At 35.3% G+C, this 27,712-nt stretch overlaps 1 protein-coding gene across 1 annotated transcript in view; it reads right to left on the bottom strand.

Annotated features, from left to right (window-relative positions):
- AGPS (alkylglycerone phosphate synthase) overlaps positions 1 to 27,712 on the bottom strand; it is a 142,264-nt gene that overhangs the window by 71,595 nt on the left and 42,957 nt on the right. Inside the window, exons 3-8 of the mRNA XM_047722274.1 lie at positions 26,943 to 27,033; positions 24,697 to 24,817; positions 24,527 to 24,601; positions 19,182 to 19,253; positions 17,579 to 17,658; positions 6,967 to 7,047 (exon numbers count right to left, since the gene is read on the bottom strand). Coding sequence (XP_047578230.1) covers positions 6,967 to 7,047; positions 17,579 to 17,658; positions 19,182 to 19,253; positions 24,527 to 24,601; positions 24,697 to 24,817; positions 26,943 to 27,033 — 520 coding nt within the window. The remainder of the gene's footprint in view (positions 1 to 6,966; positions 7,048 to 17,578; positions 17,659 to 19,181; positions 19,254 to 24,526; positions 24,602 to 24,696; positions 24,818 to 26,942; positions 27,034 to 27,712) is intronic.

Here is a 27,712-nt window from a genome sequence, read left to right as displayed (position 1 = left end):
AAACAATTTTCAGCATATGGTTGGGTGTTTAATAAATGGTATCTATGACCACATACATTCAGCCACTTTTTTTCTAAAGGCTGTGTTCTGTTTTTGTTTTTAAGATTTTATTTATTTATTTGAGAGAGAGTGAGAGAGCACAAGAGTCGGGTAAGAGGCAGAAGAAGCAGACTCCCCGTTGAACAGGGAGCCCGATGTAGGGTTTGATCCTGGGAGTCTGGGATCAGGACCTGAGCCCAAGGCAGATGTTTAACCAACTGAGCCACTCAGACACCGCTTGCTGTGCCTTTGTTAATGCCATTAGCTGCAGGAAAATCTGAACAAAGGTTTACAGATTTAACTCATATAGTTAATCAAATATCCTTTTTTAATAAAATAAAATAACCTCTCCTCTCCATCTGTATCCCATAAAACAGAATAAGAAATTTATCTTACTCATTTCTGTACTCCCATTCAATATTAAAACAACAAATACTTACTATGTTCTAGGCATGAGACACATCACTAAGAGCAAATTCTAAATTGCAGAGCTTGTTATTATATAGAAATTGAAGGAACTGAACTTAACAAGAAACATAATTAAATAAATACAGAACAATTAGAAGTATAAAGGAAAAAATTAAAAGTGCAGCAGAGACATTCACCCAAGTTCAAGTAAAAGGAACTAGATTTATCCTCTCACATTGAAAAAAAAAAAAAACCCTGAAAAAATATAAGATACAAAAGTCTTTAAATAACTGGACATGCGGTAACAAAGGGCTATGATCCCTTGAGAAAGCAAACAAAGGAAGTGAATACTATGAATGCCCCTTGCTTATGCTCCAGATGGTGATACAGGGAAAGAGAATCCAAGCACAACTCCGGCAAACACTGTGTGTGAGGTAAGGAGACTGAGTCTGAAGTTGTGGGAAACCAAAGCATATAAAATTCACAAGAGAAAGTACTGAAGAGAGCAGCAAAGAGAGAAAACCCTGGAGATTGGCAGAGGGTGCCCTTTAAAGTAGTCAGCAGAGTAATAAAAAGCACATATAAGTGAGGAAACTACCCAAGATGAGAGTTAAAAACAATGCAAAGGATTAGAGAAAAGTACTAGCACTCATACAGGGCCAGAAATCTGTTCCCACCAGCCTGACTTGGAAAATTTTTCCTTCACAAAGCATGAGATAGAACACCCAAGATGGTCATTCCTCAGTAATGAGAAATGATTAGTTTTAAGACTGAGCACTGCTTCTGAATCCACCTAAAAGATCGCAGAAGCAAGAACTAAAGAATCAAACTATATCCAAATATCTATATCCCAGAAAAAAGAGCTCAAGAATATTTATAGAACTGAAAAACATCCAAGACCTAACAAGATGATATTCACAATGTCTGGTACTTAATAAAAAATTGCTGGGGCGCCTGGGTGGCTCAGTGGGTTAAAGGCTCTGCCTTCGGCTCAGGTCATGATCTCAAGGTCCTGGGATAGAGCCCCACATCGGGCTCTCTGCTCAGCAGGGAGCCTGCTTCCCCCACTCTCTCTGCCTGCCTCTCTACCTACTTGTGATCTCTCTCTCTCTCTCTGTCAAATAAATAAATAAAATCTTAAAAAAATTGCCAAGTGTACAAGGAAGCAAGAAAACACAACCCATAATGAGGAAAACAATATTATGAGGTAAATAATCAAAACCAACCCAGAACTAACACAGATGTTAGAATTAGCTGACCAGGACATTAAAACAGTTACTTAACTGTATTCCATACGTTCAGAGTAGAGACACAGAAAATATAAAAAGACCCAAATTAAATATCTAGAAAAGTAAGAAATACAATGTTTGAGATAAAAAATACACTTAGTGGGGTTAAGAGCAGAATATATTCAGCAAATAAAAGATTCGTGAACTCCAAGACGTAGCAAAAGAAACTGAAGAAAAAAATGAGAAGAGCAGGGGCGCCTGGGTGGCTCAGTGGGTTAAGCCGCTGCCTTCGGCTCAGGTCATGATCTCGGAGTCCTGGGATCGAGCCCCGCATCGGGCTCTCTGCTCAGCGGGGAGCCTGCTTCCTCCTCTCTCTCTGCCTGCCTCTCTGCCTGCTTGTGATCTCTCTGTCAAATAAATAAATAAAATCTTAAAAAAAAAAAAATGAGAAGAGCAGCAGTAAGCTGTAGAACTTCAAACAGCCTTAAATATAAGTAAACAGAGTCCCTAAAAGTCAGGTGGGGGAGGGAGAGTCAGATAATTGAAGAAATAATAGCCCCAAATTTTCCAAACGTGATGAAAAGTATAATCGTACAAATAAAAGAAGCTCAACAAAGCCCCAGTGTAAGAAATACAGACACAAAAAAACCCCTACACCAGGGTCTATCACAATCACATAACTCAAAGCAGTTATAAGAAAATCTTAAAAGCAAAACAGAGGGCAAAAAACCCCACAGAATGTACAAAGGGACAAAGATAAGATTTCTAGCCAGAAACACTAAAGTGAGATAACAGTGAAGCATTATCTTTATATTACTGAAAGAAAAACACTATCAACTTATCATTCTATACTCAGTTAAAATACCTTTGAAAAAACAGAAAAGTAACCTTGAACTATTAAGCAATTAAAGCAAGACGGCAGGACACATGATTAATATACAAAACTCAATTGCTTTCCAATATACCAACAAGCAACAAGTGGTTTTTAAAAATAAAAACATAATGCCATTTACATTAGGCCCACCAAAATGAAATACTTAGGTATAAATCTAACAGACACATTACAAAATCTATAAAGAAAAGTCAAAGTTTTAAATAAATGGAGAGATATATTCCATGTTTATGGAAGACTCAATATTATCATGATGTCAGTCCTTCCCAAATTGATCTACAGATTCAGTGTAACAAACCCCATCAAAATCTCAACAAGGTATTTACAGATATTAACTGATTCTAAAGTCTATATGGATGGGCGCTTGGGTGGCTCAGCGGGGTAAGCGTCTGCCTTCGGCTCAGGTCATGATCCCAGGGTTCTGAGATTGAACCCCACCATTGGGCTCCCTGCTCAGCAGAGAGCCTGCTTCTCCCTCTCCCTCTGCCTGCCACTCTGCCTACTTGTGCTCTCTCTCTGTCAAATAATTATATAAAAAATCTTGAAAGTCTATATGGAAAGGGAAAAAACCCAGAAGAGCCAACACAATTTGAAAGGTAGTCTTTTCAACAAATGGTGCTGAAATAACTGGATATCCATATGCCAAAAAAAAAAAATGAACTTCAATCCATCCTTTACACCATACATAAACATTAACTCAGAATCTTCAAAACTCATCAGAGACTTGAATGGAAACCAAAAACTATGAAACTTAAATGGGAGAAAATCTTTGTAACCTTAAGTAAAGCAAAGATTTCAAGATATGACAGCAACACCATGAAATATAAAGTAAAAAATTAAATACATTATGGAATTCACCAAAATTAAAAAGATCTATTCTTCAAAAGACTCTGTTAAGAGACTGAAAAGACAAGCCAAAGACTGGGAGAAAATATTTGCAAAGCATAGATCGGCAAAAGGACTTCTATCCAGAATATGTAAAGAATTCTCAAAACTCAATAAGAAAACAAACAAACCAATTTAAAAATTAGAGAAACAACTTGAACAGATACTTCACCAAAGAAAACACACAGATGACAAAGAGCACTTGTAAAGATCACTAGACACTAGAGAAATACAAATTAAAACCACAATGAGATACTATAACACATCAAGTAGAATAACTAAAACTTAAAAGACTAACATTAACAAGTACTAGAGAGGATATAGAGAAACTGGAATTCATACACAGTGCTAGTGGGAATATGAAATGATGCCCTGTGGGAAAATGTTTGGTAGTTTTTCAAAAAGGTAAGTATATCCCTACCACTTGATTTAACCACTTCATTTCAAAATATCTACCCAAGAGAAATGAAAACATATGTCCATACAAGGATTTGCACATGAATGTTCACAGCAGCTTTACTTTAAATAGCCCCGAATTGTAAATAATCTAAGTGTTCATGGATAAATGAACAGTGGTATAGCTATCCAATGCAATACTACTGAGCAATAAAAAGGAACAAACTAATTGATACATGCAACAATATGCATGAATCTCAAACTAATTATGCCTGGTGAAAGAAGCCATACCCTCAATCCCCCTCAGAAAGAGTACCTGATTAGTTTTCAGTAAAATTGTAGGACAATTAAACAAATCTACAGTGATAGAAAGCAGATCAACTTCCAGAACTGTGACACAACACACTTATGTTATTAAAAAAAAAAAAAAGGCAGATCAGTGATTGTCAGGGGTGGAGGGTAAGGGTTGGGTGGAGAGAATCATAAAGAAGCAAGGGGAAATCTTTGGGTTTGGTACAGTGTTTACTATTGTGATTGTGGTGATGGTTTCATGATTGTACTCATGTATCAAAACATATCAAATTGTATCTTTAAAATAAGTGCAATTTACTGTATGACACTTCTACCTCAATGAAGTTACTCTACAACAAATCCATAATTGACATGTTAATGACCTCCCTTAAATTGTACACATAATAAAATCAACATAATTTACAAACTAAAGAGATTAAAACATGTGCTACCCAACTACAATCTTTGTGTCATTTTAAAATTTCTAGAAGGAAAAAGCAGGATGTTTTAAGCTGGTTACCTCAGCTTATTAAGAAACTGAAGAGTACAGAAGTTTAATGAGGAAGAACTTGAACTGGGATCAAAATGGCTGTAGAAACTACATTACAGTTTACTGGAGGCAAAAAAGAAAGTTCTATATTGGCATTTAGGGAAATGAACTAGTAGGTAAAATATCAGAAGTTCCCCAGTCTAGGAAAATGTCATTTAAATTTCAAGGAAATATGTTCTTTGAATTTTAATTCTAACCTTTCAAAAAAAAAAAAAAAAACTTGAAAAGGTTAAAATACTCCATCAAATGCTGTAATAAAAGAAGATATAAAATTAGAGACATGAAAGACCACCCTTTGTTATAAAAAAAATTGGTGTGTTGATAGTGCCTCATTCAGATATAACAGAAAACTAATATAGGATTTTTACAGTCTTTTTCATTAAATACTATTATTCTGCCCACCTAAGTTCATTATATACTGTAATAATTAACAAATCTATTACCTGGGTTTATAAAACCTTGGCTTATTGAAGATCTTTAACACTGCCTCAACTAATTATTAAACTAATTGTTAAAGATCTTTAACACTGCCTCAATTTCATTCCAGTTCTATCTTAGTGCATAAATCAAAAATAAAGATAATAGTTTAATAATTTTTTTTCAAAGCCTTTCATCCAGAATTGGTCAGTGGCACACGATTCAACTTTTTTTCCAAGAAATAAGGAAAAAGACAATAAAAATAAGACCGACAAGGATGTCTTGTCTCTCTCTGTCCCACTCAAAGGTAGAAGAGAAGAGTCTCTATAACTCACGTTGAACAAAGTGGTCACTATATCACCAACAAATTAAACTTTCTAATTCTGGTTTACAAAAGCTGAGTTATAGTCATCTTGACCATGTCTGAGGAAGTTGGAAATACATTTTAATAATTATCTGCTTAGAATGTATGAAAGGAACCTAAAGTTTTCCAAGAATTCTTCAGGATCCTAAAAAAGTGCTACAAGGTCTCCAAGAGTTTGACTAATTCATGAGATGAGCAGTTTTCAATGAAATTAGGCATTGGGGCACCTGGGTGGCTCAGTTAGGCACCTGACTCTTCATTTTGGCTCAGGTCATGATCTCAGGGTTGTGAGATGGAGCCCTGCATCAGGCTGCACACTCAATGCAGTCTGTTTGAGAGTCATCCCCCTTCCCTCTCCCTCTGCTCTTCCATACCCCTCCACCCCATCCTCTCTAAAATAAATAAAATCTTAAAAAGAAAAAGAAATTAGGCATTGAGAAGTTAAATTAATAGCAAATATCGACATCTATCAGTTCATCCAATTTATCAACTTCTGAGAGTTCAATGTCCTCTATGTTCCTCCTTGCTCAATTCTTACTCATTAATTTCAAGTCACTATCAGCTCTTGCCCTAATTATGCCAGTAACCTTTAACCACCCTTACATGGCCCCACCCAACCTCCATACAGGAACTAGCCAGAACTGCCTGAATACAGAGGTAAAGTTCAAACTTCTAAAAGGGACTTTATAAGGCCCCGTTCTAATCTGATCTGTTCATGTTTCCTGGCTTCATCCTTTACCACTACTGCACATATTCCCATCCAACATAAATACCAAGAATGTGTATTCTCCCATAAACACACACTAGACTTCAGCCACACTCAGCTGTCTGCAGGCCCCCCAAAAGCAATAGCTGCCCTAAAAGCCTCTGCACTTGCTGCTTCCTCTGACTGGATTGTTCTCTCCACTCCCATTTTTTGCTGACTTTCACCCATGCTGAAGTCTCATTTTAAATGTTGTGTTCCCTGTGATATCTTCTTTGTCCAATTCCCTCCCTGCTAACCCTGTCTGATGAGCTATAACACCCTGCATTCAGCCTTCACCTTGCAATTCTCACTCTGAATCATAATTGTCTATTTACCTAACTTTCTGTTATAAGATAAGCTTTCCAAGTGTAGGGGTTGGGATCTTATTCACTACTATGTCCTCAGTATCTAGCTCAGTGCCTGACCCACAACAGAAACTGAGCAATCTGTTCAGAGAATGTGCTGTAAAAGATACTCCATTCATAAAGAGGACACAAAGCTGGGCGCCTGGGTGGCTCAGTCTGGTAAGCGCCTGGCTCTATTTTGGTTCAGGTCATGATCTCTGGGTCATGAGATCAAGCCCTGAGTCTAGCTCTGTGCTCAGCAGGGACTCTGCTTGAGATTCTCTATCTCTCCCTCTCTCTCCCTGTCCCTCCCCCCACTTGCTTTCTAAGTAAATAAATCTTTTAAAAAATAAAGTAAAGAGGATACATAGCAATTTTGAAAATCTTAATTAAAGAAATAACATACCTGTCTTTCCAACTCTTGTCCTGTGATACCAGCCTCCACATGAGCTGTCAGATTGTTCTCATCAACCCAGAGGATTCGATTCTGTTGCAAAGGAAGAAAAAAAGTCTCATCTCCAACATCTGATCCAAACGTTTCATCCAAATGTCTATTGACTTTTTCTGAGGAAATATAACTTCCTAACTCAAGGAAGCAAGTGACAAGACAGAAAACTAGCAAACAGGGTTACCCATGCTACTACACTACCCATATATCCCAGACTACACAACATGACAGATACAGTAACAAACGCAGTATATTTCACAGGAATTGGTTTAAAACACAGACTCTGTCTTTATTCAGGGATTAGTTTGAATTAAACTCTACCGCTTACCTTAGCCAAATTATGTAACTAAGTTTAGTGTTTCCTCATTTGTAAAGTGTGAATAGTAACACTACTCATAAGGTTGGTGTAAGGATTAAATGAGATACTGCACATAAAAATTTAGCATACGGGGGTGCCTGGCTGGCTCATTTGGTGGAGCATGCAGCTCTTGATCTCGGGTTGTGGGTTGGAGCCCCACGTTGGGTGAAGAGATTATTTTAAAATAAAATCTTAAAAAAAAAAAAAACCACTTAGCATACAAAGTTCCTGACATTCTGCAAATACTCTCTGCACTACTATTAATAGTTAATAATCATTGTAACTTAAGAATATCAGAAGATGGTCACTGTGAGAGGAGAAAAATTCACCTAAAAAGACATATGAATATACCAAATGGCACTCCTGCTTTGTTTTTAATCCCAAATACGACCAGGACAGAAACAAAGCATACCCCTGCCTCCTGTTTAAAAGAATGAACTGAGTATGAACTGGCTCAACTTACCAAATGTCAGACTGCCCAAAAAATGTTTTTAACATTCTTGGTTAACCTATTTTTTTGTATATATGAATCTTCGTGAATTATTCGCTAAATAAATTTTAAATTTATATTAATTTTTATTTAATATTATTTTCAGTATTTATATTTAATATTATTTATTTATATTATAACTATAATTATTATACTTTATAAATTTATATTATAACATTGTAATATGAAGTCTATACTATAATACTTGATATTATTTACATTAACTATTTAATATTATTTATATTAAAATTTATATTACTTAATATTTGTTTATATTAATTTTAATTTCAAAAATTTAAATTTATTTCTAAATAAATTTTAAATTTTCAAAACAGACTTCTTCCCCCTTCTATCTGGCTGAGCAATCACATTAACATATACACTCTTCTTCTGGATCCCAGGGAAGCTTTCTTTGCACTTTGATATCTTCGATTTCATGGCAATAACTAACAAAGGTAAGTTTAGCTAATAATAAAAAGGAAAGAATACAACAGACGATATGAAAACTGTCTACCTATATTTCAAATTTGCATACAAATAACTGTACTACTTAATTCACAGGATTATGATAAACATCAAATAAGGTGGTATATGTGAATGTATTTTCTGTTTTGTGTTATATAAAACTCTCATTTTAATTATACTCTCACAATAAAACAATAGTAATTTTAATATAACCAAATCAGTCTTTTGGTTCTATAGCCACTAAACAAAAGGACATATTAAACTGAAGTAAAAAGACAGAATTCAGTAATCCATTGGTACCTTATAATAACTTACACACATCTTCTCCTCTAGTAGGCTGGCTCTTAAAGAGATTACGTACTTGTGCTAATTATATACCTTCAATTTACCAGGAGCCCAAACATATTTTTGGTAGGAAAAAAAAAACTGAAGGAAGCACAGGAAAAAAAAACAACAACAAACCCACAACCTTTTATAGGTACTCACAGAAAAGCTCAAAGAAAATACATAGAATACCCTATTATATCCAATATACACTACCCAATACAAGTTAACAATAAAACTTTGAGACCAACAGACCCTAGTATTATTGTATGTATTTAAGAAACACAATAATAAAAAACTGGCATAACTATCATATTTTACACATACTGTATCATAAGTACTCTGTGCAAAATCATGCAGAGACATAGCTTATCAACTCTAAAGCAAATCACAATTTTAAGTACCACCCATCCACTACAATATTTAAGACAGTTCAATGTTAAAAGCCGTGAATATATAAGGTTTTTCTATAAAATAAATGGTTAAAAACCTGGCATTTAAAATCCTGGCACAGAATTTTAAGCATCTACTCAGTGTAAAAGACTTTTATTTTACATTATCTCACTTAATCTTCACAATTACCTTCTGGATTATTACTGTTTCTATTTTACAAATTCATTAACAGAAATAGTGGTAAATTTGTACACAGTAAAGTATACGTATACAGAAATCCAAACACAGCCAAAGCCTATTACAGAATAGGCTACTCTTAAGTGATCTTCTAAGGAAACTGCCTTTTCTTAAACTCTGGGATAAGGACAAAGGTCAATGAAGAACTTTATAGAAGAATAATCAGGCTGTTACCATCTGAACATCCTGACTAATTTTAGCAACACGTAGAGTGGACAACCAGGTATTATGTGCCTCCTGATGTGATGTGATGTGAGCTAGAAAAACACATCACCATCTACAAGATATCCTTGCTTAAAAAAAAAAATTTAAAAGCTATGCCTGAATCTAACTAGACTTTATATCTGACTTTGAGTTTAGAGGACATACAAAGCCTATTGGAAGAGTTAAATGACACCGAGATGAAATGACAGGGAAATTCAAAATATGACACATTTTATACTGCAAATAACCTACATTTTCCCAAAGTCAGTAACATTCAAAAAAGGAGAAAGAAGGGGGTTTCAGATGAAATGAAACAGGGAAACAACCAAAAGCTAACATGGGCCTTGTCTGAATCTCCCTATGAACAAATGAAGTATAAAAGAAAGACAATTTTGAAACAACTATAAAATCTGAATGTGAACTGGATATTAAATGATAAAGAATTCTTTTTATATTTGCCAGAAGAAATAATAATATAGGGAGAAATGCCTTTTAAAAACAGATACATAAGTAATATTTAGATAAGTAGCATAATATCAGGCTTTACTTTTAAAATAGTTAAGAGGACAGTCTATGATGATGGAGGAGTAGAAGACCTTAGTTTCATCCGGTCCCCGGAATTCAGCTAGCTAGCTATCAAATCGTTCTCAACACCTGTGAACTCAACCAGAGATCAAAGAAAAGAATAGCTGCAACTCCACAAATAGAAAAGTGACCACTTCCTGTAAGGTAGGAGGTGCAGAGAAGTGAATCCAAGACAATATATGGGAAGATAAACCACAGCAGGAGGGAGAGAGAGCCTATGTACGCTGGAACCAGGGGGTGATATAGCAACGGAGCACAAATCAGAACTTTTAGAAGTCTGCTCCAGTAAGGGACATCCCTGCCTGAAAGGTGCTCAGGTGGCGAAGGAGGGTGGAATCCTAGGCAGGACGGGGTGGTCCCAGGATCCCCCGGGTCACAGGAAGACCAGGGGTGCCTGAGTGTGGCAGAGTTCCCAGGCGTCAGAGTGGGAAAGTCAGCTGCAATAAGCAAGCCCAGGAGTGAGTCTCAGCTCGGGGACGCCATATACTGCCACCCACGGCACCGTTGGGCAACTGCTCTTTGAGCAGGGACCCAGCAAACCACAGAACCAGGGAGACCTCCCTCTCTCCGCCAGGAGGACCGGCACAGATGCACACACTACAGGAGTCTACAGGGTTTAGAGACTTGAAATGGGGCTGCGTGCCTGATATAGAAACACTCGGTTATAGGACGGAGACCAGGGAGACAGGAATAATTGACTGCTTTTCCCTGAGGGTGCACTGCGGAGTGGGGCCCCAGGCTTCCAGCTCCAGGGCAAGGGATTGGAAGGCTGCCATTCTCATTCTCATCCTCTAAAGTGGCAGGAAAAGCCTTCAGGGAACAAAAAGCCACATAGAGCAATCCGGAGCTGCTTACTTAGCCTGGCCCCCTGACAAGGGTGGTAAAATTCCACTGGGGCAAATACACCTGAGAATCAATGCAACAGGCCCCTCTCCCAGAAGATCTGCAAGAACATCCAGCCAATACCAAGTTTATCAATCACAGAGAAATGTAAAACTCCAGCACTAGGGGAAAATAGTATACAGACTTCATGGGTTTTTTTCCCCACGATTCTTTAGTCTTTCAATTTTTTTTCTTTTTCCTTTTTCAACCAATTTCTTGTTTTATCAACTCTTTCTTTAAAATCTTTTTTAAATTTTCATTTGTACAGTTAAACTCTATCCTTTCATTGTATTTTATTTATATATATATATGTTTTTCTTTCTTTACGATTTTGAGATATAGTTTCTTTTAACAAACCAACCAAAATACACTCAGGATATAGTGTACTGCTCTGTTCTGTTCACCTGTTTATATTCATTTTTTCTTTTTGTCTTTTAATTTTCATCTTCACATTTACATTCTATCCTTTCCTTGCATTTAATTTTATTTTCATACATATACAAATATTTACTTCTTTACAATTTGGGGATCTACTTTTCTAACAAACAGACCAAAATACACACATGGTCCGGGGTATTGCTCTGTCTGTTCACCTGTCTGATTACATTCTTTTTTTCTTTTTTTTCAGTTTCAGGTATCTTCTGATTTGTTTAGTGTATATTTCTCTGGGGTCGTTGTTGCCATTTTAGTATTTTGTTCTCTCATTCATCTATTCTTCTCTGGGCAGAAGGACAAGATGGAAAAACTCACCTCTACAAAGAGAACAAGAGGCAGTACTGACTGCCAGGGTCCTAATCAGTATGGTTATAAGTAAGATGTCAGAACTAGAGCTCAAATTAACAATTATGAAGATACTAGTGGGGCTTGAAAAAAAGCACAGAAGACACTAGAGAATGCATTCCTGGAGAAAAAAAAAGAACCAAAATCTCATCAAGTCAAAAGCAAAAGGGCTATTAATGAGATATAATCAAAATGGGGGCTCTAACTGCAGGTTAAATGAAGCAGAGGAAAAAATCAGTGATATAGAAGACAAAATGATGGAGAACAAAACTGAGAAAAAGAAATAAACAACTACTGGATCATGAGGGGAGAATTTGAGAGATAAGTGATACCATAAGGTGAAACAATATTAGATAATTGGGATCCTGGGGGGGCGGTGGCGGTGGAGAAGGTATATTGGAGCAAATTATACTGGAGAACTTCCCTAAGCCAGAGAAGGAAACAGGCATCCAAGTCCAGGAGGCACAGGCAATCCCCCTCAAAATCAATAAAAACAGGTCAACACCCTGACATATAGTAAAACTTGCAAATCTCAGAGATGAAAAAAATTCTTGAGAGCAACTCAGGACAAGAGGTCCATATTATACAAGGGTAGAAACATTAGACAGGCAGCAGGCCTATCCACAGAGACTTGGCAGGTCAGAAAGGACAGGCATGATATATTCCTGTGCTAAATGAGAAAAATATGCAGACAAGAATACTTTATCCAGCTATGATGTCATTCAAAATAGAAGGAGAGATAAAAAGCTTCCAAGGCAAGGGCAGCAGGGTGGCTCAGTTGGATAAGCTTCTTCCTTTGGCTCAGGTCATGATTCCAGGGTCCTGTGATTAAGCCCTGCACTGGTCTCCCTGCTCAGCAGGGAGCCTGCTTCTCCCACTGCCCCTCCACCTGATCCTATTCTCTCTTTCTCTCTCAAATAAATAAAATCTTTAACAAAAAAAAAAAAAAAAAATCTTCCAAGACAAAAAGAAACTAAAAGAATTTATGATCAATAAACCAGCCCTAGAAGAAATATTAAAAGGGATCCCTTAAGCGAAGAAAGAGCCCAAAAGGAACACAGACCAGAAAGGAACAGAGGCAATATACAGAAAGTTACTTTACAGGCAATACAATGCCACTAAATTCATATCTTTCAATAGTTACTCTGAATGTAAATGGGCTAAATGCCCCAAACAAAAGATACAGGGTTTAAGATTGGATTAAAAAAAAGCAAGACCCATAGATAAGCTATCTGCAAGAGACTCATTGTAGACACAAAGACACCTTCAGATTTAAAGTGAGGGGTGAAACACCATTTATCATGCTAATGGACATCAAAAGAAAGCTGGGGTGGCAATCCTTACCTCAGACAAATTAGATTTTAAAGACTATAATAAGAGATGAGGAAGTACACTATATCAGAATTAAAGGATCTATTCAACAAGAAAATCTAACAATTATACATATTTATGCCCCTAACATGGGAGCAGCCAATTATATAAACCAACTAATAAAAAAATTAAAGAAACACATTGATAAGAATACAATAATAGTATCATACTCACTGCACTCACTGCAATAGACAGATCATGTAAGCAGAAGATCAAATAGGAAATAAGGACTTCAAATGACACACGGGACCAGATGGGCTTCACAGATACAGTCAGAACATTCCATCCGAAAGCAACAGAATATACATCCTTCTCAAGTGTACACGGAATATCCTCCAGAATAGATCACATACTAGGTCACAAATCAGGCCTCAACTGGTACCAAAAGACTAGGATCATTCCCGGTATATATTCAGACCACAGTGCTTTCAAAGTTGAACCCAATCATAAGAGGACATTTGGAAAGAACTCAAATACATGGAGGCTAAAGAGCATTCTACTAAAGAATGAGGGGGTCAACCAGGAAATTAAAAACATTTATGGAAACAAAAGAAAATGAAAACACAACTATTCAAAAACCTTTGGGATGCAGCAAAGGTGGTCCTAAGAGGGAAGTATATAGCAATAGAAGCCTTTCTCAAGAAGCAAGAAATGTCTCAAATACACAACCTAACCCTATACCTAAAGGAGAAATAGCAAATAAAGCCTAGACCCAGCAGGAGAAGAGAAATAACAAAGATTAGGCCAGAAATCATTAAAAAAAAAAAACAACGAAAAGAACAGTAGAACAGATCAATAAAACTAGGAGCTGGTTCTCTGAAAGAATTAATAAGATTGATAAACCCCAGGCCAGACTTATCGAAAAGAAAAGAGAAAGGACCCAAGTGAATAAAATCATGAATGAAAAAGGAGAGACCACAACCAACACCAAAAAAATACAATTATAAGAACATATTATGAGCAACTATATGCCAACAAATTAGGCAATCTGGAAGAAATGGATGCATTTCTAGAGATGTATAAACTACCAAAAGCGAAACAGGAAGAAATAGATAATCTAAACAGACCTATAACCAGCAAGGAAATGGAAGACATAATCAAAAATCTCCCAACAAACAGAAGTCCAGAGCTGGATGGCTTCCCAGGGGAGTGCTACCAAACATTTAAAGAAGAATTAATATGTATTCTTCTGAAGCTGTTTAAAAAAATAGAAAGGGAAGGAAAACTTCTAAACTTGTTCTATGAGGCCAGCAATACCTTGATCCCAACACCAGACAAAGACCCCACCAAGAAGGACAATTACAGACTAATAACCCTGATAAACATGGATGCCAAAATTCTCACCAAGATACTAGCCAATAGAATCCAACAGTACATTAAAAGGATTATTCACCACAACCAAGTGAGATTTATTCCTGGACTGCAAGGATGGTCCAACATCTGCAAATTAATCAGTGTGATACACTACACTGATAAAAGAAAGAACAAAAACCATATGATACTCAGTAGATGCAGAAAAAGCATTTGACAAAGTACAGCACCCTTTCCTGATTAAAACTTCATAGTGTATGGATAGAGGGAACGTACTTCAATATCATAAAAACCATATACGAAAAGCCCACAGTGAATATCATTCTCAATGGAGAAAAACTGAGAGCTTCCCCTAAGGTCAGGAACACAGCAAGGACGTCCACTATCGCCACTGTTGTTCAACACAGGACTAGAATTCCTAGCCTCAGCAATCAGATAGCAAAAAGAAATAAAAGGCATCCGATTAGCAAAGAAGTCAAACTCTTACTCTTTGCAAATGTCATGCTACTCTATGGGGAAGACCTAAGACTCCACCCCAAAATTGCTAGAACTCATACAGCAATTCAGCAGAGTGGCAGGATATAAAATCAATGCACAGAAATCAGCTGCATTTTTATACATTAAGAATTAGAAGAAACAGAGAGTAAGGAGTTGATTCATTTACAATTGCACCAAAAACCATAGGATACCAAGGAATAAATCTAACCAAAAAGGCAAAGAATCTGTACTCAGAAAAAAAATAGAACACTCATGAAAGAAGTTGAGGAAGACACAAAGAAATGGAAAAATGTTCCATGCTCATGGGTTAGAAGATCAAATATTGTCAAAATGTCTATGCTACCTAGAGCAATCTATACATTCAATGCAATCCCTATCAAAATACCATCAACTTTTTTCACAGAGCTGGAACTAATAATCCTAAAATTTGTATAGAACCAGAAAAGACCCCGAGTAGCCAAAGGAATGTTGAAGAAGAAAACCAAAGCTGGTGGCATCACAATGTCGGACTTCAAGCTCTATTACAGAGCTGTAATCATCAAGACTGTATGGTACTGGCACAAAAACAGACACATTGATCACTGGAACACAAGAGAGAATCCAGAAATAGATCCTCAACTCTATGGTCAACTAATCTTCAACAAAGCAGGAAAAAATATCCAATGGGAAAAGGGCAGTCTCTTCAACAAATGTGTTGAAAAAATTAGACAAGTCACATGCAGAAAAATGAAACTGGGCCATTTTCTTATACCATACACAAAAATAGACTCAAAATGGAGGAGAAATCTAAATGTGAGACAGGAATCCATCAAAATCCTAGAGAAGAACATAGGCAACAACCTCTGTCACCTTGGCTACAGCAACTTCTTGCTAGACACGTCTCCAAAGGCAAGGGAAACAAAGGCAAAAATGCACTATTGGGACTTCACCAAGATAAAACTTCTGCACAGAAATGGAAATAGTCTACAAAACCAAAAGAAAACTGACAGAATGAGAGAATATATCTGGAAATGTCTCATCAGATAAGGGGCTAGTATCCAAAATCTATGATGAACTTAATCAAACTCAACACCCAAAAAAACCCAAATAATCCAATCAAGAAATGGGCAGAACATATGAACAGACATTTCTCCACAGAAGATAAACAAATGGCCAACACATGAAGGAATGCTCAACATCTCTTTGCATCAAGAAAAAACAAATCAAAACCACAAGATACCACCTCACACCAATCAGAATGGCTAAAATTAACAAGTCAGGAAACAACAAATGTTGGTGAGGATGCAGAGAAAAAAACACCCTCTTACACTGTTGGTGGGAATGCCAACTGGTACAGCCACTCTGGAGAAGAGCACGGAGCTTCCTCAAAAAGCTAAAAATAGAGCTACCCTATGACCCAGCAATTGCACTACTACCAAAAGTACAAATGTAGTGATCTGAAGGGGCATGTGCACCCCAATGTTTATAGCAACAATGTCTACAATAGCCAAACTATCGAAAGAGCCCAGATGTCCACTGACAGATGAATAGATAAAGAAGATATCAAATATATATACAATGGAATACTACTCAGCCATCAAAAAAAAAGAAATCTTGCCATTTGCAACGACGTGGATAGAACAAGAGGGTATTATGCTAAGCCAAATAAATCAACAGAGAAAGATAATTATCATAATATCTCACTCATATGTGGAATTTAAGAAACAGAGGATCATAGGGGAAGAGAAGAAAAAACAGAACAAGACTTAATCAGAGAGGGAGACAACCCATAAGAGACTCTTAATCATAGGAAACTAACTGAGGATTCCTGGAGGGAAGGGGGTAGGGGGACGGGGTAACTGGGTCATGGAAATTAAGGAGGGGATGTGATGTAGTGAGCACTGGGTATTACATAAGACTGATGAATCACTGACCTCTACCTCTGAAACTAATAATACATTATATGTTAATTAACTGAATTTAAATAAAAATTTAAAAATTAAATAGTCAAGAGACAAAGAAATATAAAGCCAATATGATAAAAAAAATGTCAATAATTACTTAATCTAGAAAACGGATATACTATTGTCTCTACTTCGGTGTTTGAAAAAAATTTCAAATTAATAAAATAAATAATAAATAAGTCTTAAACTTTTTATAGTAATGAAGGCATATGCAACTACAAATATTGTTGACTATATAAAGTTTAAGTTCATTCCCAAATCAAAGCTTTAACATGGCACCATGTCCAACTCTTGGACCATAGCGAGCCATAAGGTCACAAAATAATCCTATGATTAAAATTAGTTTGCTCTCCATTCTTCCAGAAGCAAAAGTGCAAGAGCATTGAAAATTTGGGGGATAAGTCTTGGTGTTTCAAATCAACCTTAAGTAATAATATTGTTTTGCTTTTAACAATACAAATCAGGTCATCTATTGTACCAATATTCCAAACTATGCTTCCCAAATTATCAATTTCTCAGGCCAATTTGGTAGAAATTACCAAGATATATACCTAAGTGTGAGTGAACTTAGCTTTCTGAGACCTGAAGACAATGGTAAAATACAATGATAAAATAAATTTAAAACAAAATGTACCAAAATATACCTTTTTAATGACAACTAAGACTGAGACATAAGAGTTTTTTTTAAAGCAAACACTATCTTCAAATATGTCTGAAAGTATCATATACCATTTGTGAAGTGTCCAAAGAAATAATTGTTCTTGTCTCATCTGCAGGACACATTAGGCCATATGATACACTTGTTCCTCCTGCCAAAATAGAAAACAATTTTAATATTTTATTTTTTAGCTACATTTCTAGGGCAAATCCCTAATACAAAGTATACAAACAGGCCCGCTAGAAAAGTAATACCTATTTCTACTTTGCAAAATGTAATTTGCAAATGCTAACACACTAAAAGCAAACTCACCTTTATTTTATGCTGCGTGCCAAAATGAAGAAATATTATGGAGCTGAAAGCAATGGGATATGGCTCCATCCCCTGGGCACACTCAAGTGACGCCCCTAGCAATTTGTGAAACTCCAAAAACATGATTAGAAAAATTCTAAGCTAATGATTACTCTGGAGATATTGCTTAAAAGAAAAAATACCTCCTAATTCAACTAAAGACACCTTACCTTAATTATAAAATTCATTTATCATTTGAAATATCTTATACTGTCATACAAAAAGACTTTAATAAATTAGAATATAAGCAAGTTAAAATTGCCCAGATTATATTATATTCAAACAAATATATATGTTAAAGATGAAAAGGTGATTTTAATATAGAATAAATATATACAAGTATATAACCAATGTAATCCTGTTTCCCATTAACATTTGCTATCAAAGGAAAAATGTTTTCTTGATACCAACATAAAATAATACTGCATTTAGTCCTTAACCATCTGTCTTACCATATACCAGAGTAAATTCTTAATTGGTATTTCCATGTGTCTTGGATTAAAAAAACTCTTGATACGAGTAAGAATTACAGGAGGTGGTGACCTACTATATTCAGTTTACTTTTACAAGATGAGACTGTGAATTGTCAATTAAGAGCATGCCTGTAATTAGTAAATACTATTTGCTTGTCACAGTCATTTGAAATCAGACAAATATTTCACTAAAAGCAGCACTGTAGTGCCTTTTTTGTTTTTCATGAATTAAAAGTATCAGCTGAAGAAGGAATCTGGAGTTGATCTGTTTGGGGTCCCACTTCTGTTTCATCAAAGCTAACTGAATCAGTGAAGTCAATTTCCTTTGGCTTGTATAGGTTATTAGAATGTGGCTGATAAACGATCAAGAGATCAAATTTGTCTTAAAGGCAAATTTGTCTTAAAATACAAAGCAATGTTAGTTTTCAACATTAAAATGTATTACTGATCTGGTCATCATTGTCCTAGTTGATCTTTCACACTGCATAGTGTTCCTTCTCAAAAGTATATATTGGATATATTTAGCCTCTGAAAAATAATGTTCTCTCCATAAAGAAAAAGGTTATAAAATAATTACTAAGGTGGGAACATTTTCTTATTTAAGCATTAAGTCACAGTGTGAATTGGGATCTATATGGCAAAGAACCCATGAACATGTTTCAAACAGTCTAGGTGATAGATCTACTCAAAAATGAACATAAAAATTTTTTTTCAGAATAATCATATCATAATTACAAGAATGTTTGCTTTCAATGGGAAGATACCAATATTTAGAATACAAATAATTTAAATAAAAATAAAAATAAAAAACACATTTACCATATTAAAATTTAAAAGGCACAATACCTACCACCAATTGGTATGATACAAAGGTTATATTTGCACGCTAGATTCACAATCTTAACTACATCATCATGACATGCTGTTGAAAAAAAAAAAAGAAAAATAAATTAATCACAGGGATATGAACAAAACCTGGGTAACCCTGCAAAGTAAAGGTCCATGAAGTTCTTTAGTGTATAAACTTTTTCTTTCTTTATTCACTCATTAACACACATTAAACAGCTATATTAAAACAAAATGTTTACTATTTATCTTTTTAACTTTTTACTTTTAAATGATTTCATACTTACAAAAAGGTTGTAAAAAGGGACAAAGAATTTTCTTCATCCAGCAGCCACAAATATTAACATCTTATATTTTCAATTATCAAAATCAAGCAATTTAATATTACACAATACTATTAACTAATACATAGGCCTTATTCAAATTTTGCCTATTGTTCCACTAATGTCCCCTTTTTTCTGCACCAGCCAATCACACACTGTATGTAGTTGTCATGTTTCCTTACTCTTCTTTATATTTTGTTTTGAAAGATTTTATTTATTTATCTGACAGAGAGAGAGAGAGAGAGAGAGAAAGTGTGCACAAGCAGTGGGAGCTGCAGGCAGAGCAAAGAGCCTGATGTGGGGCTCAGTCCCAGGACCCTGGGATCTTGACCTGAACAGAAGGCACACACTTAACTGACTGAGCCACCCAGGGACCTCTACTTACTCTTCTTTAATCTGAGAGAGTTCCTCAGTCTATTTTTTATTTTCATGGCCCTGACACTTTTGAAAAGCACTGGTCAGTTATGGCATAGAGTATCTGCCAATTTGGGTTTCTGCCTCATCATTAAATTCAGGTTACACATCTCGGCAGGAATTCCACAGAAGTGATGTTGTGCCTTTCTTACTGAGTAACATCTAGAGCCACGTGATACAGCCAGGTCCTGTTTCTGATAATGTTAACTTTCATCCTTTGGTTATAAAGTATCAGCTAGGTTTTTCCACTATAAGAACACTATAATTAATAAGTATCTTGTGGGGAGATAGTTACTCTATATAAATACATTTCTCATCATACTTTCACCCACTAATTTTTGCAGCCGTTGATTCGCTACTGTTTTTTAAGCAATTTTTAAAATGCTATACATAATATACTACATATATTCCTTTCTATTGTACACAACTAAAGAGTACTCTTTATCAGAGTAAGTTATATGAGTAACAAAAACCTGACAACGGAAGATCTTAGATATAAGACACAAGATGCTAAACCTCAATTTGACTAGCAATAGAGCATTAAGTCAGGGACCAACATGGCAAAGAAACTATCTGAGAAAGATAAATCTTTCTCCACTTAATATGGCATGGCAAAGAAGAGAAAAAGACTTGACGCAAGGAAACAATGCAAAAATCAAGTATTACCTGCTAAGAGCTTGAAAGGGAAATTAAGGATGTAAAACATACAAGTGAGTAACTGTGGGGGCCAAGAAAAACAAGGCTGTACCCACCTCGAGTCTAGCCCTGACATAATTATGTACAGCCATCTTGGCAAAGTGGAGGCTGGCACCTTGCACCCCCTCTCCACCCGCTCCCCTCCCCTCGGTAGTATGTATGACATTCCTCAGCCACCCCTGGCTGCCCTAAAAGAAAAACAAATAGTTAATTTGCAGAGATCACAATCCTGCAAGACAGGAGTCTCCCTTGGTTTACCAATGTCCTAGAGATTTATAACAAAGAAGCTATCTTAACAATAGCACAATTTCCAGAGGCAAATAACTCAGTTCCTTAAGCCCTAATGTCGCCCTCCCCACCATAAAACTGAAGGAGGCTGAGGCAGAAGGAAATGTAAATAAAGTTAAATTTCTTCTAAACCTAAATCTCACTAACAAGGACACTTGATAGGAGAAATGTGAAACTTTATCTCTAAACCTCCAAGATAGTGTCAGCAATCATTTCCAAGCATATGACCCACTGATATACATCTAAAGGGTCTCACAAGAAGATTTTTATTATTGGTAATGAATAACCTTTTCCCCAGACAACAGCTAGCCCCTCAAGGCCCTGGAGACCTCGCTTCCAAAATTCCTTAGAGACTTACATCATCAATAACCCCCTTTGTCCTCACCCACAGCTGAGTCCACCCCTACTCTGCCTTTAAAAACTCTGACTGTAATCTGGCTCGGGGTCCAAGTCCCTACTCCACTGTGTCGGGTATACTTGGGCCCAAGCTTAAGCTTGTCAAATAAACCCTCGTGTGATTGCATCGGTGTTTGGCTCCTTGGTGGTCTCTTGGACGCAAAAACTCGGGCATAACAATATCCATTAATGAAAGTAAAAATATTGTTCTATAAGAATTATCATTTCTCAGGTTTGTTTAAAACTAGGAATATGTCATTTGTGTCATTCCAATTTTTAAAAAATGTTTTATTTATTTATTTGGCAGAGAGAGAGATCACAAGTAGACAGAGAGGCAGGCAGAGAGAGAAGGGGGCGGGGAGCAGGCTCCCCGCTGAGCAGACAGCCCAACGCGGGGCTCGATCCCAGGACCCTGAGATCATGACCTAAGCTGAAGACAGAGGCTTTAACCCACTGAGCCACCCAGGCGCCCCATGTCATTCCAATTTTTAATAAAAATCCACTTTAAGCTTTCAGATTAAGCTTATAAAAATTACTATGTGTGGTAAAAATTTTTACTAAGTGGAATACCAGTTGATTAATAACTAATAAAATACCCAAACAAAAATCCTTTAACAAGACTAAACTACTTCTAGGACTGTCACCTAATCAAAAGCTTTCTTCAACCACGCTATCTGACATAGCACTCCCTCATCCCACTGCTCACCTATACAGCTCTCTATTTTTCTACTGTGCCTTTTCTTCACAGCACTTATCCCCACTCAATACATTATACATTCATTTCTCTTTTTCCTGTCTTCTTCTTCACTAAATTGCATGGCACCTGAGAACAGATTTTTGTTTTGTTCACAGCTCATCCTTAATACCTGGAACAGTTCCTAGCACTTATTTTCACAGGCCTAAAGTTTTGGTATTTAGACAGTTAAAAATAATGCATAAATACTAAGTTTAATAAGTCAAATGATTTAAAAATATGTAATTGTTAAGGGAGACTTTATTTTTATAAGCATACTTAACCATAGACAACATAAATGAGTGACTATTCGTCCAAACTAAGTGAAAGGCAGAGATATTCACACTGTGTTAAGGGTCACAATGGTGACAAATCCTGGTTTAAGGATGAGTCCAAATCATAAAAATTACATATATTACAAGTTCTTATGCTTAGATAAGTCCTAGACATCCTATTAAAGCAAATATATAATTCAGATTCAAATTATAGCCAGACTTAAAGACATCCACAAGGATAGATCTCCTAGATATGTGTATCCATACAGGGAGTGTGTGTGTGTGTGTGTGTGTGTGTGTGTGTGTGTGTGTTCAAACTGTAGGATAAGATAGTCGCCTCTACTCTGTGGCATACCACACTGTCTCAAAACTTGCCCTCATTCAAAGAAAAAAAACAAACTTTATCACCAACAGAAAATTTACATTAAAGTTAAATAAAGGCCTCAGAGATCTGATAACCTGTTGAGGGGGGAACTATTTCTAAGAAGTCATTATACTGAAAGATTCAACAGAATAAAATTATAAACTTACTTCAGACATCTTTATACTATTTATATAGATTCCTGAGGTACGGAACATGATGGTAAAGAGAATATTTTAGAAAAACTAATCTCTCAAGAGTATATGGGACAGTTGGTGGGAACAAGAAACTTGAAGCATGAGAGAGAACCTTACAGGCTATTAAGAAAAATCCAGCTATGTGTTGATAAGGGCCTGATTTGAAAACTGATACAGAAAAAAATAAAAAGGACAACATTTTAAGGGAACTGCCAAATGGGACAGATTTCACAGAACAAAGAAAACTTTTATGCAACAATAGACTAAATTGTTTCCTAAATCTGGATTCCTAAATCATGTTTCCTAAATCTGGGTTTTTTGAAATATTTGTATTTCCTAAAGCAAGACCTACATTTTCATTATGGTAATTTCTCAGTATTTTAATAGTCAGACACATGAAGAAAATACCTAGAAGGCATGCTTGAAAGTTCTACTCAAGATACATCATCAAAAGATGGTCTATTAAAGCTTCCTATGGAAAATGAAAACTGGTAAGTTTTGCTTTCATTTTTTCCAGTAAAAAAATGGAAATAAATCCTCCCCAAATCTTGGTAAAGAAGTAGCCTAAAGCTACTAAAAGAATACTGGGAGAATATATACCATAAGTATCAAGACAGTAATTTAATCTCAGCTACACATGCTCTTGGATTTTCCTCCTATGTATGTCACCTCCCTCCTACCTCTATATTAAAGTATGATTTTCTCCTTCAGATACTCCCTCCCAGATGTAAAAGGATCACATCTAAAAACAGATAAGCCAACTTCTGAAAAATAAAATACTCCATCTACTCCTTTAATAGAATCTAAAGAGGAAAAAGGACCATACCACTGGAACTTTTTTTAAATGGTAATGATGGACAGTAAGGTACACTATACCAATTCTGCTTTAAATTTTCTACTAAGAGATAGATATAAAAATCATATAAATATACTGTCTAATCATCAGCAAGAGCAAAATAACAACATAAAGCTCATCCATCCTCTTTCTCGAGCCAAAATCATGAATGATATTAATTTTTCAGAATTATTATTTTTTTAAAGATTTTATTTATTTATTTGACAGACAGAGATCACAAGCAGGCAGAGAGAGAGAAAGCAGGATCCCTGCTGAGCAGAGAGCCCAATGTGGGGCTCGATCCCAGGACCCCAAGATCATGACCTGAGCCGAAGGCAGAGGCTTTAACCCACTGAGCCACCCAGGCGCCCCAGAATTTAATTATTTATATCAAAGACAACGGGTATCTTAAACAATTTGTTTCACCATTTGGACATAATGCTTTTTAGGCCACAAGCTGATATCAACAAATTACTACAACAAATTTGCAGGAATTAATAGTTAAGAATTTCTCTACCTCTGAATATATCATTGATTAATACTAATTTCATTAAGCTTTCAAACTAACCAGAAATACATTTTTTTAACTGACCTCCCAATATGATATTAACATTTAAAATGAAAACTTAATCATCAGCAAGATCAGTCATGAAAACCAATAGTTCAGAATGCTCAGATCAAGAAAGAATTATATGACTTTTGGTAAACTTTAAAAGTACAGCTACCTGTACTTTTTACAACTCCTATGTTCAAAAGTACATATTTCCAATACTAAATTTACTTAAGATTTCACAATACTAAATTAATGACACAAAGAAAAGAAGAACTTACTTGGCCATAAAACTATATCAGGAATTCGCTGAAACATTCCTTCCCTGAGCAAAAATATCTCATGAAGACAATGACCTGTTTTGCAATTTAAAAAAGAATATGTAAAAACATCTTAAATTATAGGAAATTTTAAAATTAAAATCAAATAGTGCTTTTATAAGGTTGCTTACCATGAGCTCTAAATACTCGATCATCTGCTTCTTGTGAATATGAAATATTAGTCTCTTTAAGGTCATGAAGAAAATCTTCATTTACAATAGAAGGAGGTGTATCACTAGGATTTAAGGATGCCTAAAAAATAAAATTGGTTTCTTTGACTTATTTCTAGAAAATAGATTCTGAATATCTGGTTAGGACAGTGACCATAAAATGTAAATTTTTAATATCCGAATTGAGACAAAAGCATGAGAAGATACCAAGTAACACATATGGAAACCAACTCTGTGACAATAACAAATTATAAATGGTCCAGTTAATCACATTCTGTAACATAAGTTATAGAAGCCATATGTTTCCTCTTTTGCATCTATGCCCCACTTTTTCATTGTTTCTGAAGACTGCAATCAAGAACAGAGAAGATGGCAAAGTCTCAAATCTCTCATTTTAGATCAAGGAAACTGGGGAAAAGCTAACTTTTTTCATCATCTACATTTTCACCTGTAGATAAAATTTACATTTCTTATAGTTCAATTATTATTTTAAAATGATCAACAAGAAACCTCATAATAAGTAACAGGTTCATTTTCACAGAACTGCTTTAAAACTTGTAACATTATAATTTGATACTTAATTTCAACTAAGAGGTAAGCAGGGGGGAAAAAATCTTTAACTTTAAAGTTATGCAACACTGGGGAAGTCACAACTTTTCTGGACCCTGGCTTCTTCATCTATTAAATGAGATTATCACCACTAAATTTATACAACTACCATAAAGAAGAAAGGTTAAATGTCATAACTTTTATGAAAAGCACCAAAAACCTGCCAACCATATATGTAGGCAGCCTCTTCTTATATGTAAGAAGAGGCTGACCAAATCAAACCTGCTATTAAAAAAAAAAAAAGAAAAAGAAAAGAAAAAGCTATGCTATAGTATTTGGGAAAAAAAATATAAGAATGTGTAAAAAAATATATATGATATTTACATATTGTTAGTATCTTATTAAAGGGTCTATATTTAATATTCAATTATATGAGAAATATTTACTGAGTGTGTGTTATATACTTGGCAGTGTTCTAGACCTTGGGGATACAGCAGTGAGATAATCAGGTGAAAAAATCTTGACCTCAAGGAATTTATGCTATGGTGAAAAGAAATGGCCATAAGGACCCCAACAAAACATACATATTACTATTTTGTTGTTAAAAATTGAAAAGGGCTCAAAATCAGAATAAAATGCATGTAAAACCGGTGAAATTTCTGAATATGGTATACGGATTGCATCAATGTCAAAAAAAAAAAAAGTAACTACAAATAGTCAAAAGAAATAATTAAGGAAATAAAAAAAGATCTTTTAAGAAAAGTTGAAAGAATTTGGCTTAGGAGGGGTAAAAATTAGCTGTTAACATAATTTACTTAGTAAATAAAATATAACTGTGGATTTAGAAATAAATCAAACTAGCAGTAGCTGAATATTTAAGTCCTTAATAACATGTTGGATACAGTAGAGAATATAGTATAAGCCACAGTCCCTGCACTTACAGAACTTATATCCAGTTAGAGGGACATGCAGAATACCATCTCATAGCAAATAATAAATAATAAAAACCATAAAGAAATGCTATTTTGTTAGTTTGATATGAATACAATTTAAAGTTTTTTAACCCTAGCTTAAGAAAAGTGAAACTACATGAACTAAAATTATCACTCATATCTTAATCAAATTTTTATTTTTTCATGTCTTCTAATATTCTAAATGCTTTTATATTAAATGTAAAATTACATTTATTTCAAATTATTCTATATTAATCCTGGATTACTGTCAGTCCATTAAATATCCCAAAATTAATAGCAACTGATAATATTTTTGTAACAGTCCTCCCACAGAATTAGTTCATGTGCATTTTACTACCACCCTATGAAAGGCAGAATGGATAGTTATTGCTCTCATTTCTCAAATTAGGATAACTAAGGCTCAGAGAAGATAAAAAGTTTACCAGACAAATCTCAAATAAATTTTGAGATTGGGATCTAGATCTGTGATGCTAAAAAGTCATCCCTAGAAAACCTAGCAAGGCCAATAAAACCAGTAAACTTCTTAACAAAAAAAAACAAACAAAATTACAACAAATGCATTAAAGCAATTATAACAAATTACAAAGATAAATCTAACTGATTAGGGATTAAACACATGTCCATGCACACACAGACACACCCACACAGACTTAAACATACTAGTCATCATTCTTATTTGCTTACTTTAGAGGTAGTTTTATGCTCCAGACTTACTCCAAGGGTATTTTGGATCCAGTCTTTAAAAGTTGGTAAAATCATACCACTAAGAGGGTACCTAAGATTACAAAGAAGATAAAACATTAGAGTAAAGGATCTTCATTTAAATTTAAATCTTCACTTTGGCTTCTAGTAATGGTCAAGTTGTTCCTATTAAAACAACACCCTCTCCCCCCACATATAACTATAAACTCTGGACAAAAACAAAAACAAAACACAACTCTGAAGGCAGTACAGACAGACAAAAGCAGGCAATAATAGAAGGGTAGGAGGTGTGATACACTTAGAAAAAGTAAACAGCATTACGTAAGTTTCCAAGTTTTTTATTTTTAATACAGGTTTTAGAATGAGGGACAGCCTAGTGGTACCAAAAACGGAAACAAAAATACAGAAAATCTATTGTCTTCCTGCCTTGAAAAACCAGAAGGCAGTATTTGCAGTGAACACAACAGCTGGGAAGAGTCTCAGAAATCACAGAAAAGGAGAGAGTCATTGAGTGATGTATGTATAAACTCTGTCCAAATGCTTAGCTGACCTTGAATTACACACATATGGAGCCAACTTGAAGCAGCCCAACTAAGCTTAAAAGAACTCGGTTGCTCTCCACCACAGAGGGAAATGGGAATTTGAGAATAGTCAAGTTAATTACTTGTTGTTAAAAAAATAAATAAAGCCCCTTCAGAAGAACATAATAGAATACAGGGTTTCTACCACAGACTATTTACATTGTCCAAGAT

The sequence above is a fragment of the Lutra lutra genome, chromosome 3 (genome assembly GCF_902655055.1).
Source record: "Lutra lutra chromosome 3, mLutLut1.2, whole genome shotgun sequence".
NCBI classification, from domain to species: Eukaryota; Metazoa; Chordata; class Mammalia; order Carnivora; family Mustelidae; genus Lutra; species Lutra lutra.
Note: the sequence above shows the minus strand (reverse complement) of the source record. Positions and strands in the feature narration are given on the sequence as shown.